At 48.6% G+C, this 17,370-nt stretch overlaps 1 protein-coding gene across 5 annotated transcripts in view; it reads right to left on the bottom strand.

Moving 5' to 3' along the window:
* Positions 1–17,370, bottom strand: part of dysf (dysferlin, limb girdle muscular dystrophy 2B (autosomal recessive)) — a 302,843-nt gene that overhangs the window by 202,865 nt on the left and 82,608 nt on the right. For all 5 annotated transcript variants that reach the window (XM_067979452.1, XM_067979536.1, XM_067979392.1 and 2 more), the window contains exons 11-14: positions 13,066–13,181; positions 6,293–6,419; positions 4,647–4,750; positions 3,916–3,984 (exon numbers count right to left, since the gene is read on the bottom strand). In XM_067979452.1, coding sequence (XP_067835553.1) covers positions 3,916–3,984; positions 4,647–4,750; positions 6,293–6,419; positions 13,066–13,181 — 416 coding nt within the window. The remainder of the gene's footprint in view (positions 1–3,915; positions 3,985–4,646; positions 4,751–6,292; positions 6,420–13,065; positions 13,182–17,370) is intronic.

Raw genomic sequence — 17,370 nt, 5'->3', positions numbered from 1 at the left:
AAGAGTGGGATACAGAGGAGACTCACACTGGGAAAGAGTGGGATACAGAGGAGACTCACACTGGGAAAGAGTGGGATACAGAGGAGACTCACACTGGGAAAGAGTGGGATACAGAGGAGACTCACACTGGGAAACAGTGGGATACAGAGGAGACTCACACTGGGAAAGAGTGGGATACAGAGGAGACTCACACTGGGAAAGAGTGGGATACAGAGGAGACTCACACTGGGAAAGAGTGGGATACAGAGGAGACTCACACTGGGAAAGAGTGGGATACAGAGGAGACTCACACTGGGAAAGAGTGGGATACAGAGGAGACTCACACTGGGAAAGAGTGGGATACAGAGGAGACTCACACTGGGAAAGAGTGGGATACAGAGGAGACTCACACTGGGAAAGAGTGGGATACAGAGGAGACTCACACTGGGAAAGAGTGGGATACAGAGGAGACTCACACTGGGAAAGAGTGGGATACAGAGGAGACTCACACTGGGAAAGAGTGGGATACAGAGGAGACTCACAGGGAAAGAGTGGGATACAGAGGAGACTCACACTGGGAAAGAGTGGGATACAGAGGAGACTCACACTGGGAAAGAGTGGGATACAGAGGAGACTCACACTGGGAAAGAGTGGGATACAGAGGAGACTCACACTGGGAAAGAGTGGGATACAGAGGAGACTCACACTGGGAAAGAGTGGGATACAGAGGAGACTCACACTGGGAAAGAGTGGGATACAGAGGAGACTCACACTAGGAAAGAGTGGGATACAGAGGAGACTCACACTAGGAAAGAGTGGGATACAGAGGAGACTCACACTGGGAAAGAGTGGGATACAGAGGAGACTCACACTGGGAAAGAGTGGGATACAGAGGAGACTCACACTGGGAAAGAGTGGGATACAGAGGAGACTCTCACTGGGAAAGAGTGGGATACAGAGGAGACTCACACTGGGAAAGAGTGGGATACAGAGGAGACTCACACTGGGAAAGAGTGGGATACAGAGGAGACTCTCACTGGGAAAGAGTGGGATACAGAGGAGACTCACACTGGGAAAGAGTGGGATACAGAGGAGACTCACACTGGGAAAGAGTGGGATACAGAGGAGACTCACACTGGGAAAGAGTGGGATACAGAGGAGACTCACACTGGGAAAGAGTGGGATACAGAGGAGACTCACACTGGGAAACAATAGGATACAGAGGAGACTTACACTGGGAAACAATAGGATACAGAGGAGACTCACACTGGGAAAGAGTGGGATACAGAGGAGACTCACACTGGGAAACAACAGGATACAGAGGAGACTCACACTGTGAAACAGTAGGATATAGAGGAGACTCACACTGGGAAACAGTAGGATATAGAGGAGACTCACACTGGGAAACAATAGGATACAGAGGAGACTCACACTGGGAAAGAGTGGGATACAGAGGAGACTCACACTGGGAAAGAGTGGGATACAGAGGAGACTCACACTGGGAAACAATAGGATACAGAGGAGGCTCACACTGGGAAACAATAGGATACAGAGGAGACTCACACTGGGAAACAATGGGATACAGAGGAGACTCACACTGGGAAAGAGTGGGATACAGAGGAGACTCACACTGGGAAAGAGTGGGATACAGAGGAGACTCACACTGGGAAAGAGTGGGATACAGAGGAGACTCACACTGGGAAAGAGTGGGATACAGAGGAGACTCACACTGGGAAAGAGTGGGATACAGAGGAGACTCACACTGGGAAACAATAGGATACAGAGGAGACTCACACTGGGAAACAGTAGGATACAGAGGAGACTCACACTGGGAAACAGTAGGATACAGAGGAGACTCACACTGGGAAACAATAGGATACAGAGGAGACTCACACTGGGAAACAATAGGATACAGAGGAGACTCACACTGGGAAACAATAGGATACAGAGGAGACTCACACTGGGAAACAATAGGATACAGAGGAGACTCACACTGGGAAAGAGTGGGATACAGAGGAGACTCACACTGGGAAAGAGTGGGATACAGAGGAGACTCACACTGGGAAAGAGTGGGATACAGAGGAGACTCACACTGGGAAACAATAGGATACAGAGGAGACTCACACTGGGAAAGAGTGGGATACAGAGGAGACTCACACTGGGAAACAACAGGATACAGAGGAGACTCACACTGGGAAACAATAGGATACAGAGGAGACTCACACTGGGAAAGAGTGGGATACAGAGGAGACGCACACTGGGAAACAACAGGATACAGAGGAGACTCACATTGGGAAAGAGTGGGATATAGAGGAGACTTACACTGGGAAACAATAGGATACAGAGGAGACTCACACTGGGAAACAATAGGATACAGAGGAGACTCACACTGGGAAAGAGTGGGATACAGAGGAGACTCACACTGGGAAACAACAGGATATAGAGGAGACTCACACTGGGAAACAACAGGATACAGAGGAGACTCACATTGGGAAAGAGTGGGATATAGAGGAGACTTACACTGGGAAACAATAGGATACAGAGGAGACTCACACTGGGAAAGAGTGGGATACAGAGGAGACTCACACTGGGAAAGAGTGGGATACAGAGGAGACTCACACTGGGAAACAATAGGATACAGAGGAGACTCACACTGGGAAACAATAGGATACAGAGGAGACTCACACTGGGAAACAATAGGATACAGAGGAGACTCACACTGGGAAACAATAGGATACAGAGGAGACTCACACTGGGAAAGAGTGGGATACAGAGGAGACTCACACTGGGAAAGAGTGGGATACAGAGGAGACTCACACTGGGAAAGAGTGGGATACAGAGGAGACTCACACTGGGAAAGAGTGGGATACAGAGGAGACTCACACTGGGAAAGAGTGGGATACAGAGGAGACTCACACTGGGAAACAACAGGATACAGAGGAGACTCACACTGGGAAACAATAGGATACAGAGGAGACTCACACTGGGAAAGAGTGGGATACAGAGGAGACGCACACTGGGAAACAACAGGATACAGAGGAGACTCACACTGGGAAAGAGTGGGATACAGAGGAGACTCACACTGGGAAACAACAGGATATAGAGGAGACTCACACTGGGAAACAACAGGATACAGAGGAGACTCACATTGGGAAAGAGTGGGATATAGAGGAGACTTACACTGGGAAACAATAGGATACAGAGGAGACTCACACTGGGAAAGAGTGGGATACAGAGGAGACTCACACTGGGAAAGAGTGGGATACAGAGGAGACTCACACTGGGAAACAATAGGATACAGAGGAGACTCACACTGGGAAAGAGTGGGATACAGAGGAGACTCACACTGGGAAACAACAGGATACAGAGGAGACGCACACTGGGAAACAACAGGATACAGAGGAGACTCTCACTGGGAAACAACAGGATACAGAAGAGACTCTCACTGGGAAACAACAGGATATAGAGGAGACTCACACTGGGAAACAATAGGATACAGAGGAGACTCACACTGGGAAACAATATGATACAGAGGAGACTGGAGAATTTTCCATGTGTGCCCTCTACCCCACACATATATGGGCATTGCTAGTAAGGCCAACATTTATTGCCCATCCATTCAGAAGGGGTTGGTGGGCTTTCTTCTGTCACGGTTTGATACGACTGAGGGGCTTGGTCGGCCATCTCAGAGCGCAGTTAAGAGTCAAGCACGTTGGTGTGGGACTGGAGTCACGTATCACCCTGACCATCGATGGAGTCGACATGCCGTAGGGATACACGAAGTCAGTTCCATCCCAAAGGTAACGATGAATGATTTGTGGTTTCACTCCGGTGACCGAGCTCCCCCCCACCTCCCCACTTACTGTTTCACCGCAGTGTGCTCGTTTATATCACAGATAGACATTCACCCGTGCCGGACGGAACAAGGCTCCTTACCCTGATCGGCAGTACAAGGCTCTGGTTCCACTGGGGATTGGCATTCTTCTCAATGATCTTACTGCAGACCTGAAAGAGACAGCGGGACCATATTACAACAGAACGCCTCCTGTGGGATAATCACAGCAACATTTCAGCACAGGAGGCCATTCAGTCACTGTGCCTGTGTCAAACGGGGCTATCTACTTGAATCCCACTTCCATGCCATTTCCCTGCACCCTTTATTTTACTTCCAGTAATGTTAGGCAGAAAATAATATTTTGGGATACAGTATGTGAGTAATTTGAGCCGTGACCTGTGGTGAGTGTAACAGGCTCGGGAGGACCAGGTGACTTTGGACCTATGGTTCCCAAAGCTCCCCACCACTGGGGGATTTCCTCATCTCATGTCTGGGGTCTGTTGGAGACTCATTGTTGGAGATTGATTGCCACGATTAGTCAACACCTCCATTATCACTGTATCACGTGACTACCAGGATGGTAGGAACATAGGAATTGCTCGACGAAAAAAGACCGAGGAGCGCCTTAAAGGAGGAGAGAGAGGTGGAGAGGCGGAGAGGTTCAGGGAGGGAATTCCAGAGCTTAGGGTCCGGACAGCTGAAGGCTCGGCCGCCAATGGTGGGGCGAAGGAAATCGGGGATGCGCGAGAGACCAGAATTGGAGGAGCGCAGAGATCTCGGGGGGTTGTAGGGTTGGAGGAGGTCACAGAGAGGACGCACTATATCATCTTACCGTCTTCCCGGCAAAGCTCACTTCTACAAAAGGGTCGACTAGGTTCTTCTTGTTGCTGTCAAATCCAAAAAGCTGCTTCACACTGTCCATAACAGCGTCGTCCACTACGGGACCAAACAGAGATCAAGAAAATCAGTGAGGATGGCAAAAAGAGACTGTTTCAGTTACTGGGCAAGCTGCGACAGCTTAAAACATTCTTTTAATATTTATGTTTTTCTTTATCAGAGAACATTTCCAACTTCTATACTCTGCATCAGCATCAAGCCAGGGCACGGGTTAGATACAGAGTAGAGCTCCCTCTACACTGTCCCATCAAACACTCCCAGGGGCAGGTACAGCACGGGTTAGATACAGAGTAAAGCTCCCTCTACACTGTCCCATCAAACACTCCCAGGGCAGGTACAGCACGGGTTAGATACAGAGTAAATTTCCCTCTACACTGTCCCGTCAAACACTCCCAGGGCAGGTACAGCACGGGTTAGATACAGAGTAAAGCTCCCTCTACACTGTCCCATCAAACACTCCCAGGTCAGGTACAGCCCGGGTTAGATAAAGAAAGAACAAATTTGCATCCATATATCACATTTCACATCTTCAGGATGTCTCAGAGGCAAGAGGACGACCACTGAGCCAGGAGTACATGCACTTTCTTCCAAGTGATGGTCCTGCCTATCGTAGTGTCTCCCTATTCCCATCTCCATCAGGAACATGCTTTAACCCATCAGCCCTTGGGGAAATTGGAATTGCAGCATCCACTCGAATCATGAGCTGACTACAGCCGAGTGTCTTGTGTTCTTTGGGCTACCAGATTAGGTGCATTGGTAGCCCAACTAGCTAGCAATAATTTCATGGAGATACCATGATATCTCACCTGATGACTACACTGGCCAGTATGGTAGTGAGCTGCATTAACCAGAAAGCCCTCGGTTCAACCCTCTGGCTGGTGCTGAGTTAACTCCTCGCAACTCTGGCAGGAGTTGAATTATTACAATTTGGCTCAAGGTCAATGGGCTAATGAGGAGGCAAATCAGCCAAGGTACCCAGCAGTGGCCTGGCGCAACAGTCTATGTAGAATCATGCAATCATACAGTGCAGAAGGAGGCCGTTCGGCCCATCGTGCCTGTGCTGGCTCTTCGAAAGAGCTCTCCAATTAGGCCCACTCCCCCTTCTCTTTCCCCATATCCCTGCAAATTTTTCCTTTTCAAGTATTTATGAAGTATGTGTGCAGATCAGGCCAAGGTCCAATACCCACCACAATTCAATGCCCTACCACTCACTGACTGGGCTCACTTATCCCTCAACCAACACCTAAAAGACAGGTGATCGTTTCATTTATTTTATTGCTGTTTGTGGGATCTTGCTGTGCACAACTGTGCCGCGTTTCCCTACATTACATCAGTGACTACACGTCAAAAGTACTTCATTGGCTGTAAAACGCTTTGGGACGTCCCGAGGTCGTGAAAGGCTCTATATAAATACAAGTTCTCTCTTTTTCTTCGTGGAGCCCAAACCCCAACTGGAGTCTGACCGTCAGGGGACTGCGCTGGACAGAAGAACAATATTTTTCAGATTGCACTTTTAGATTTCCAGCTGATCGTTGACTACACGTCCAGCTTATTGTTCCGAGTGTGATCGGTGTTACGTACTCTGTGGGAGGTCCTCTGCCCGGTAAACCTTCAGCGTGAAATTGGCGCCTCTCAGAGCCACGCCATTGGGCCTCAGCAAGTTCCCCTCAATGTCCTCCTTATCTTCAGAAAACTCTTTTTGCTCCATCTGCAAAACAGGATATATATTGCTTTTAGAATGAGTGTCTGCCTGTAACGCCTCGCCTGCACCTGAAACAAGTCGCCTGGACTCGTCCGCAACCCCTCGCCTGGACTCCTCCGCAACCCCTCGCCTGGACTCCCCCGCAACCCCTCGCCTGGACTCCCCCGCAAACCCTCGCCCGGACTCCCCCGCAAACCCTCGCCCGGACTCCCCCGCAAACCCTCGCCCGGACTCCCCCGCAAACCCTCGCCCGGACTCCCCCGCAAACCCTCGCCCGGACTCCCCCGCAAACCCTCGCCCGGACTCCTCCGCAAACCCTCGCCCGGACTCCTCCGCAAACCCTCGCCCGGACTCCTCCGCAAACCCTCGCCCGGACTCCTCCGCAAACCCTCGCCCGGACTCCTCCGCAAACCCTCGCCCGGACTCCTCCGCAAACCCTCGCCCGGACTCCTCCGCAAACCCTCGCCCGGACTCCTCCGCAAACCCTCGCCCGGACTCCTCCGCAAACCCTCGCCCGGACTCCTCCGCAAACCCTCGCCCGGACTCCTCCGCAAACCCTCGCCCGGACTCCTCCGCAAACCCTCGCCCGGACTCCTCCGCAAACCCTCGCCCGGACTCCTCCGCAAACCCTCGCCCGGACTCCTCCGCAAACCCTCGCCCGGACTCCTCCGCAAACCCTCGCCCGGACTCCTCCGCAAACCCTCGCCCGGACTCCTCCGCAAACCCTCGCCCGGACTCCTCCGCAAACCCTCGCCCGGACTCCTCCGCAAACCCTCGCCCGGACTCCTCCGCAAACCCTCGCCCGGACTCCTCCGCAAACCCTCGCCCGGACTCCTCCGCAAACCCTCGCCCGGACTCCTCCGCAAACCCTCGCCCGGACTCCTCCGCAAACCCTCGCCCGGACTCCTCCGCAAACCCTCGCCCGGACTCCTCCGCAAACCCTCGCCCGGACTCCTCCGCAAACCCTCGCCCGGACTCCTCCGCAAACCCTCGCCCGGACTCCTCCGCAAACCCTCGCCCGGACTCCTCCGCAAACCCTCGCCCGGACTCCTCCGCAAACCCTCGCCCGGACTCCTCCGCAACATGTCACCTGTAGCTGAAACATGTCACCTGAACCCGTCTGTAACACGTCACCTTTGCCTTTAACATCTCGAGGGCACATGTACTGTCCAATCCATAGTTAACCTGAGAAGTTGCGAGTGGGCCTTCCCCTTCAACTGCTGTAGTCTGTGTGGAGATGGATTCCTGCTGCTGATCACTACCCAGGTGGCCATTGCTGGAATGTGCACAGGTCAGGACTGTCAAGTGAGGGCAAGGTGAGGTTCTGCTGTGAAGCCCCCATGGTGGAATAGCCCCACACCCGCCCCCCCCCCACCCCAACTCGCGTAGCCTGGGCTCACACATGAAGAATGAGCACCTGGGTGAGGTACCAGAGGACAGACAGTGCCGGTGGAACGTAGAATCATCGAATCATAGAAAGGTTACAGCACAGAAGGAGGCCATTCGGACCGTTGAGTCCATGCCGGCTCAATGCAAGAGCAATCCAGCTAGTCCCACTCCCCCGCTCTATCACCGTAGCCCTGCAAATTTTTTCCTTTCAAGTACTTATCCAGTTCCCTTTTGAAGGCCATGATTGAATCTGCCTCCACCACCCCCTCGGGCAGTGCATTCCAGATCCTAACCACTCACTGTGTAAAAAAGTTTTTCCTCATGTCACCTTTGGTTCTTTTGCCAATCACCTTAAATCTATGCTCTCTGGTTCTTGACCCTTCCGCCAATGGGAACAATTTCTCTCTATGCACTCTGTCTAGACCCGTCATGATTTTGAATACCTCGATAAAATCTCCGAGCAACCCATCTCTGTTCCAAGGAGAACAACCCCAGCTTCTCCAGTCTATCCACGTAACTAAAGTCCCTCATCCCTGGAATCATTCTAGTAAATCTCTTCTGCACCCTCTCTAAGGCCTTCACATCTTTCCGGTGCCCAGAACTGGACACAATATTCCAGTTGTGGTCGAACCAGTGTTTTATAAAGGTTCATCATCACTTCAATACTTTTGTACTCTGTGCCTCTATTTATAAAGCCCAGGATCCCGTATACTTTTTTAACCACTTTCTGAACCTGCCCTGCCACCTTCAACAATTTGTGCACATATACCCCCAGATCTCTCTGTTCCTGTATCCCTTTTAGAATTGTGCCCTCTAGTTTATATTGCCTCTCCTCGTTCTTCCTACCGAAATGTATCACTTTGCATTTTTCCGCGTTAAATTTCATCTGCCACGTGTCCGCCCATGCCACCAGCCTGTCTATATCCTCTTGAAGTCTATCACTATCCTCCTCACTGTTCACTACACTTCCAAGTTTTGTGTTATCTGCAAATTTTAAAATTCTGCCCTGTACACCCAAGACCAAGTCATTAATATATATCAAGAAAAGCAGTGGTCCCAGCACTGACCCCTGGGGAACACCACTGTACACCTCCCTCCAGTCCGAAAAACAACCGTTCACCACTACTCTCTGTTTCCTGTCCCTCAGCCAATTCTGTATCCATGTTGTTACTGCCCCCTTTATTCCATGGGCCGCAATTTTGATGATAAGCCTACCGTGCGACACTTTATCAAACTCCTTTTGAAAATCCATATACACCACATCAACTGTATTGCCCTCATCTACCCTCTCTGTTACCTCATCAAAAAACTCTATTAAGTTAGTTAAACACGATTTGCTTTTAACAAATCCGTGCTGGCTTTCCCTAATCAATTCACGCTCGTCCAAGTGACTGTTAATTCTGTCCCGGATTATCGTTTCTAAAAGTTTCCCCACCACTGAGGTTAAACTGACTGGCCTGTAGTTGCTGGGTTTATCCTTACACCTTTTTTTGAACAAGGATGTAACATTTGCAATTCCCCAGTCCTCTGGCACCACCCCCATATCTACGGATGTTTGGAAGATTATGGCCAGTACCTCCGCAATTTCCACCCTTACTTCCCTCAGCAACCTAGGATGCATCCCATCCGGACCGGGTGACTTATCTACTTTAAGTACAGCTAGCCTTTCAAGTACCTCCTCTTTATCAATTTTTAGCCCATCCAGTATCTCAACTACATCTTCCTTTACTGAGACTCTGGCAGCATCTTATTCCTTGGTAAAGACAGATGCAAAGTACTCATTTATTACCTCAGCCATCCCCTCTGCCTCCATGTGTAAATCTCCTTTCTAATTGCCAATCGGCCCCACCCCTCCTCTTACTACCCATTTACTGTTTACGTGCCTGTAGAAGACTTTTGGATTCCCTTTTATGTTGGCCATCAGTCTATTCTCATACTCTCTCTTTGCCCCTCTTATTTCCTTTTTCACTTCCCCTCTGAACTTTCTATATTCTGCCTGGTTCTCACCTGTGGTATTAACCTGACATCTGTCATACGCCCCCTTTTTTTGCTTCATCTTACTCTGTCTCTCTTTTGTCATCCAGGGAGCTCTGGCTTTAGTTGCCCTATCTTTCTCCCTTGTGGGAATGTGCCAGACTGTACATGAGCCATCTCCTCCTTAAAGGCCGCCCACAGTTCAATTACAGTTTTGCCTGCCAATCTTTGATTCCAATTTACCCGGGCCAGATCTGTTCTCATCCCATTGAAACTGTCCCTCCTCCAATTGTGTATTTTTAATTTGGAGTGGTCCGTGTCCTTTTCCATAGCTATTCTAAACCTTATGATACTATGATCGCTGCTCCCTAAATGCTCTCCCACTGACACTTACTCCAATTGGCCCGCCTCATTCCCTAGAATCAAGTCCAGCAATGCCTCCTTCCTCGTTGGGCCAGAAACGTACTGGTTAAGAAAGTTCTCCTGAACACGTCTCAAAAATTTCTCCCCCCTTTGCCCCTTATATTATTATTGTTATCCCAGTCTAGATTAGGATAGTTGAAGTCTCCCATTATCACTACTCGATGGCTTTTGCAACTCTCTGTAATTTCAGGAAAAAAAATGGGCAATAAATTCAAACAAAAACCTTTAAAAGAAAAAGTGCAGATTAAAACTCGAACTCAAACTACTTCCTACTTAATAATGCAATTGTTTTTTAAAAATGTGTTCTTGGGATGTGGGCAAAACCGAAAAGCAGTATTTAGAGCATAGCCCGAGATGATACCGGGCCATAGAGTGTTAAATTCTGAGGACAAGTTGCATAGACTAGACTTGTAATCCTTTGAATATAAAAGATTAAGGGATGATCTAATTGAGGTGTTTGAGATGATTAAAGGTTTTGATAGGGTAGATAGAGAGAAACTATTTCCTCTGGTGGGTGAGTCCAGAACAAGGGGGCATAACCTTAAAATTAGAGCCAGGCCATTCAGGGGTGATGTCAGGAAGCACTTCTTCACACAAAGGGGAGTGGAAATCTGGAACTCTCTCCCCCCAAAAAGCTGTTAAGGCTGGGGGTCAATTGAGAATTTCAAAACTGAGACTGATGGATTTTTGTTAGGGAAGGGTATCAAGGGTTACAGAACCAAGGTGGGTAAATGGAGTTAAGATACAGATCAGCCATGATCTTAAACAAGGTTGGTGAACTGCAGGCACAAATAGCCACCTGGGAATACGATGTCGTGGTGATAACGGAGACCTGACTCAAAAAAGGGCAGGATTGGGGACTAAATATTCCTGGATACAAGGTGTTCAGGAAAGATAGGGAAGGAAAGAAAGGATGTGGGGGGGTGGCAGTATTGATTAAGGAGAATATTGCAGTACTGGAGAGAGAGGATGTCCTGGAGGGGTCAAGGACAGAATCTATTTGGTTTGAGTTAAGAAACAAAGGAGGTGCTGTTACACTACTGGGTATATTCTATAGGTCACTAACTATGAGAAGGAGATAGAGGAGCAGGGAAATTACAGAGAGGTGCAAAAGCCATCGAGTAGTGATAATTGGGGACTTCGACTATCCTAATCTAGACTGGAATAGTAATAATAAGCTTAGTTACGTGGATAGACTGGAGAAGCTGGGGTTGTTCTCCTTGGACCAATGGGGTCACCATTGACCAGAAACTTAACTGGACCAGCCATATAAATACTGTGGCTACAACAGCAGGTCAGAGGCTGGGTATTCTGCGTTGAGTGACTCACCTCCTGAGTCCCCAAAGCCTTTCCACCATCTACAAGGCACAAGTCAGGAGTGTGATGGAATACTCTCCACTTGCCTGGATGAATGCAGCTCCAACATCACTCAAGAAGCTCGACACCATCCAGGACAAAGCAGCCCGCTTGATTGGCACCCCATCCACCACCCTAAACATTCACTCCCTTCACCACCGGCGCACCGTGGCTGCAGTGTGTACCATCCACAGGATGCACTGCAGCAACTCGCCAAGGCTTCTTCGACAGCACCTCCCAAACCCGCGACCTCTACCACCTAGAAGGACAAGAGCAGCAGGCACATGGGAACAACAACACCTGCACGTTTCCCTCCAAGTCACACACCATGTTCGCTGGGTCAAAATCCTGGAACTCCCTTCCTAACAGCACTGTGAGAGAACCTTCACCACACGGACTGCAGCGGGAAAAGAAGGCGGCTCACCACCACCTTCTCAAGGGCAATTAGGGATGGACAATAAATGCCGGCCTCGCCAGCGACGCCCACATCCCATGAACGAATAAAAAAAAGAGACGGTTGAGAGGAGATTTGATAGAGGTATTCAAAATCACGAAGAGTCTAGACAGAGTAGATAGAGAGAAACTGTTCCCATTGGTGGAAGGGTCAAGAACCAGAGGAGTTATATTTAAGATGATTGGCAAAAGAACCAAAGGTGACATGAGGAAAAACCTTTTTACACAGCGAGTGGTTAGGATCTGGAATGCACTGCCCGAGGGGGTGGTGGAGGCAGATTCAATCATGGCCTTCAAAAGGGAACTGGATTAAGTACTTGAAAGGAAAAAATTGCAGGTCAATGGGGATAGACCGGGGAAGTGGGACTAGCTGGATTGCTCTTGCATAGAACCAACACGGACCCGATGGGCCGAATGGCCTCGTTCTGTGCTGTAACCTTTCTATGATTGTATAATTGAATGATAGCACAGGTTCGAGAGGCTGAATGGCCTATCCCTGTTCCTGGATTAAACGCCAACTACACCATGAGGAGGATTGGAATCACACATGGGGCAGGCTGGGTTAGGACGGAAGGCTCCCTTCCCTGAAGTAGCGTTGCCAGCTCTGGTTGGACATAATCCTGGAGGTTCCATCACGCGACCCCCTGCCTCCAACCGCCCCGTCCCCACACACCCGCCGGGCCCATCCTTGTGGCTCACCACCTTCCCAGCCAATCCTAAAACAAACAGACTCCTCATTACCCGATTTCTCTCCCAGATTGCTCGCAGTAGTGCTTTTAATTCCTGGAGACCCCAGGGTAATCCGGGAGGGATGCCAACCCTACCTTGAAGAACATCAGTGGGTTTTTACAACAATCCGACGCCTCCATGGTCAACTTTCTGGTACCAGGTTTATTGAATTCCATTTCATAACTTGCTAGGCTGGGATTTGAACTCTCAATTTCTGGGTTATAAGACCAGTACCAGAACCACTCGGCCACCATAACCAGTAAACGAGGCTCTTTGTGATGAAATTATCAACAGTTCACATTTGATGAGAAGTAAATTCCGAACTCACAGGAGCTTCGTCGCCAGTTGCCAACACGACCAGGTTGACCTTCAGGTAACCTTTGGCCCCAGCGGCCAAGTCATCAGGGTCGGAGAGAAGGAGCCACTTCCTGAGAAAAGCATGTTCTGCGAAGAGAGATATGTCAGTGAAAAGGGGGCGGCTGGGTGGGGACCTTAGAAAAAGAAAGAACTTGTATTTCTACAGCGCCTTTCACTTTTGAAGTGTGGTCACTGTTGTATTATAGGAAACGCAGCCGCCAATTTGCATGCAGCAAGGTCCCACATACAGCAACGAGGGAGAAGAACAGATTAGTTAGAATGTGGAACTCACGACCACAAGGAGTGGTTGAGGTGAATAGCACAGTGCATTTAAGGGGAAGCTGGATAAACACATGAGGGAGAAAGGAATAGAAGGATATGCTGATAGGGTGAGATGAAGTAGGGAGGGAGGAGACTCGTGTGGAACATAAACACTGGGATAGACCTGTTGGGCCGAATGGCCTATTTCTGTGCTGTACATTCTATGTAATCCTATACGATAATCTGTTTTTTTAGTGAAGTTGACGGATAAATATTTGCTAGGGCAGAACTCCCCTGCTCTTCTTCAAAATACTGCTGGAAGATCTTTTACATCCACCCGACAGCCGCACTGGGAGTGTCAGCTGAGATCATGTGCTCAAGTCTCTGGAATGGGACTTGAACCCACAACCTTCTGACTAAGAGATGAGAGAGTGCCACCCACTGAGATCCGGAGAGAGAGAGGGGTCTGATCCCAGCAGTCCGATTTGCATTCAAAGCCAATTCACACGATTGGAAGGATAGCGGCCCTGAGATTCCACAGGTTGATCCCGATCACCAGCTGTAATTTCAGTGGGCGACCGTCGAAACCTCTCAAAAAAACGACAGCAATCCCTCCAAAGGATGGGGAGAACTCTGGCAGAATTTCAGGCCCAGAGTTATGACCAGCTGCTGCCCAACACATCACCATTAAGGTTTCACTGTGAGTGCCAACAGAGAGTGAAAATGATAAGCGTAGTAAATGATTACACAAGAGGGTTTAACTCCCTCCGGGTCGTTCACTATTTAATGCTTTCACATAAACTTTCTTTGTGCGTCATTTAAATGGAATTGTTAACCTGAATTAATGACTGTGCCAGTTTGGCTCAGTGGGTAACACTCTCGTCTCTGAAGCATAAGGTTGTGGGTTTAAGTCCCACTCCAGAGACTTGAGCACAAAATCCAGGCGGACACTGAGGGAATGCTGCTCTGTCGGAGATTTCGGGCGAGACATTAAACCGAGGCCAATATGTGTCCCTCAAACAACACGACTGAAAAACAGATTAACTGGTAATTTATCTCAGTGCTGTTTGCAGGATCTTGCTACACGTAAAATGGCTACTGAGTTGGACGACATAACAGCGACTGCTCTTCAAGTTAATTTACGTGATGCACTTTGGGACATTTCAGAGAGGTGCAAAACTTTTCAACTTCCACTGTTTACACCCGATGTACGGTGGGAGATTGGGAGAACTCCGCACAAAATTCTGAAAATAGCGCAAAAAAGGGAATATTACACAAACGTGCCACCTGATGCATCACCAGAGAAAATTAAACAAACGCTCCCAGGGCAGGTGCAACAACTCGCATCCATACAAAGAGCCTTCAACATAGTAAAATGTCCCAAGGTGTTGAAAGTACAGGAGGGTGACGGGTATCAGCGGAACTGCTGCCCGGCGAGGGTAACAAAATGGAAAGATAAACAAACAGGTTATTCAGGAGATGAATGTGTTGCTTTCCTCCTTTACCCCCTCCTCAGGGTGCTGATGAGTTTATGGGTCGATGTATCTGTAAACCATCCCTGGAAACCTCTCCCCAAGGCTTGCCTGGCACCCAGTGAGAAGAGGGAACAGAAACGCCGGTGAGCTTCTGGCTGCCTTTGAACTCATTCCAAGGGAGAAGGTACGTGAAACGTAAAATCAAACATTCTTACCTCATCATGCAATCATAGAAAGTTAACAGCACGGAAGGAGGCCATTCGGTCCATTGAGTCCGCGCCGGCTCTATGCAAGAGCAATCCAGTTAGTCCCACTCCCCTGCCCTATCCCTGTAGCCCTGCATATTTTTTCCTTTCAAGTACTTATCCAGTTCCCTTTTGAAGGCCATGATTGAATCTGCCTCCACCACCCCCTCAGGCAGTGCATTCCAGATCACAACCACTCGATGGGTAAAAAAGGTTTTCCTCATGTTAACTTTGGTTCTTTTGCCAATCACCGTAAATCTATGCCCTCTGGTCCTTGACGCTTTCACCAATGGGAACAGTTTCTCTCTATCTACTCTGTCTATACACTTCATGATTTTGAATACCTCGATCAAATCTCCTCGCAACCATCTCTGTTCCAAGGAGAACAACCCCAGCTTCTCCAGTCTATCCATGTAACTAAAGTCCCTCATCCCTGGAATCATTCTCGTAAATCTATGATTCTATATCTCTTCTGCACCCTCTCTAAGGCCTTTATACCTTTCCTAAAGTGTGGTGCCCAGAACTGGACACAATACTCCAGTTGTGGTCAAACCAGTGTTTTATAAAGGTTCATCATTACTTCCATACTTTTGTAATCTATGCCTCTACTTATAAAGCCCAGGATCCCGTATGCTTTTTTAGCTGCTTTCTCAACCTGCCCTGTCACCTTCAACGATTTGTGCACATATACCCCCAGATCTCTCTGTTCCTTTACCCCTATTAGAATTGTGCCCTCTAGTTTATATTGCCTCGCCTCATTTTTCCGACCTAAATGCATTACAACTCACTTCTCTGTGTTAAATTTCATCTGCCACATGTCCGCCCATGCCACCAGCCTGTCTATATCCTCTTGAAGTCTATCACTATCCTCCTCACTGTTCACTACACTTCACAAGCTTCACGTCATCTGCAAATTTTGAGATTGTGCCCTGTACACCCAAGTCCAAGTCATTAATATATATCAAGAAATGCAGTGGTCCCAGCGCCGACCCCTGGGGAACACCATTGTACACCTCCCTCCAGTCCGAAAAACAACCGTTCACCAATTCTCCCTGTTTCCTGTCACTCAGCTAATTCTGTATCCGTGTTGCTACTGCCTCCTTTATTCCATGGGCCGCAATCTTCAAGACAAGCCAACCATGCGGTATTTTATCAAACGCCTTTTGAAAGTCCATATCTACCAAATCAACTGCATTGCTCTCATCTACCCTCTCTGTTACCTCTTCAAAAAACTCTATCAAATCAGTTAAACATGATTTGCCTTTAACAAATAGGTGCTGACTTTCCCTAATCAATCCACACTTGTCCAAGTGACTGTTAATTCTGTCCTGGATTATCGTTTCGAAACGTTTCACCACCACTGAGGTTAAACTGACTGGCCTGTAGTTTCTGGGTTTATCCTTACACCCTTTTTTGAACGAGGATGTAACATTTGCAATTCCCCAGTCCTCTGGCACCACCCCAGTATAGGAACACAGGAACATAGGAACAGGAGTAGGCCATTCAGCCCCTCGTGCCTGCTCCGCCATTTGATAAGATCATGGCTGATCTGTGATCTAACTCTGCCTTTGGCCCATATCCCTTAATACCTTTGGTTGCCAAAAAGCTATCTATCTCACATTTAAATTTAGCAATTGAGCTAGTATCAATTGCCGTTTGCGGAAGAGAGTTTCAAACTTCTACAACCCTTTGTGTGTAGAAATGTTTTCTGACCTCGCTCCTGAAAGGTCTGGCTCTAATTTTTAGACTGTGCCCCCTACTCCTGGAATCCCCAACCAGTGGAAATAGTTTCTCTCTATCCACCCTATCCGTTACCCTTAATATCTTATAAACTTCGATCAGATCACCCCTTAACCTTCGAAACTCCAGAGAATACAACCCCAATTTGTGTAATCTCTCCTCGTAACTTAACCCTTGAAGTCCGGGTATCATTCTAGTAAACCTACGCTGCACTCCCTCCAAGGCCAATATGTCCTTCCGAAGGTGCGGTGCCCAGAACTGCTCACAGTACTCCAGGTGCGGTCTAACCAGGGTTTTGTATAGCTGCAGCATAAGTTCTGCCCCCTTGTACTCCAGTCCTCGAGATATAAAGGCCAGCATTCCATTAGCCTTATTGATTATTTTCTGCACCTGTTCATGACACTTCAATGATCTATGTACCTGAACCCCTAAGTCCCTTTGGACATCCACTGTTTTTATCTTTTTACCATTCAGAAAGTACCCTGTTCTATCCTTTTTTGATCCAAAGTGAATGACCTCACATTTGTCTACATTGAATTCCATTTGCCACAGTTT

This window comes from Heptranchias perlo, chromosome 1 (genome assembly GCF_035084215.1).
Source record: "Heptranchias perlo isolate sHepPer1 chromosome 1, sHepPer1.hap1, whole genome shotgun sequence".
Classification (NCBI taxonomy): Eukaryota; Metazoa; Chordata; class Chondrichthyes; order Hexanchiformes; family Hexanchidae; genus Heptranchias; species Heptranchias perlo.
This window is presented reverse-complemented; position numbering and strand designations above follow the sequence as displayed.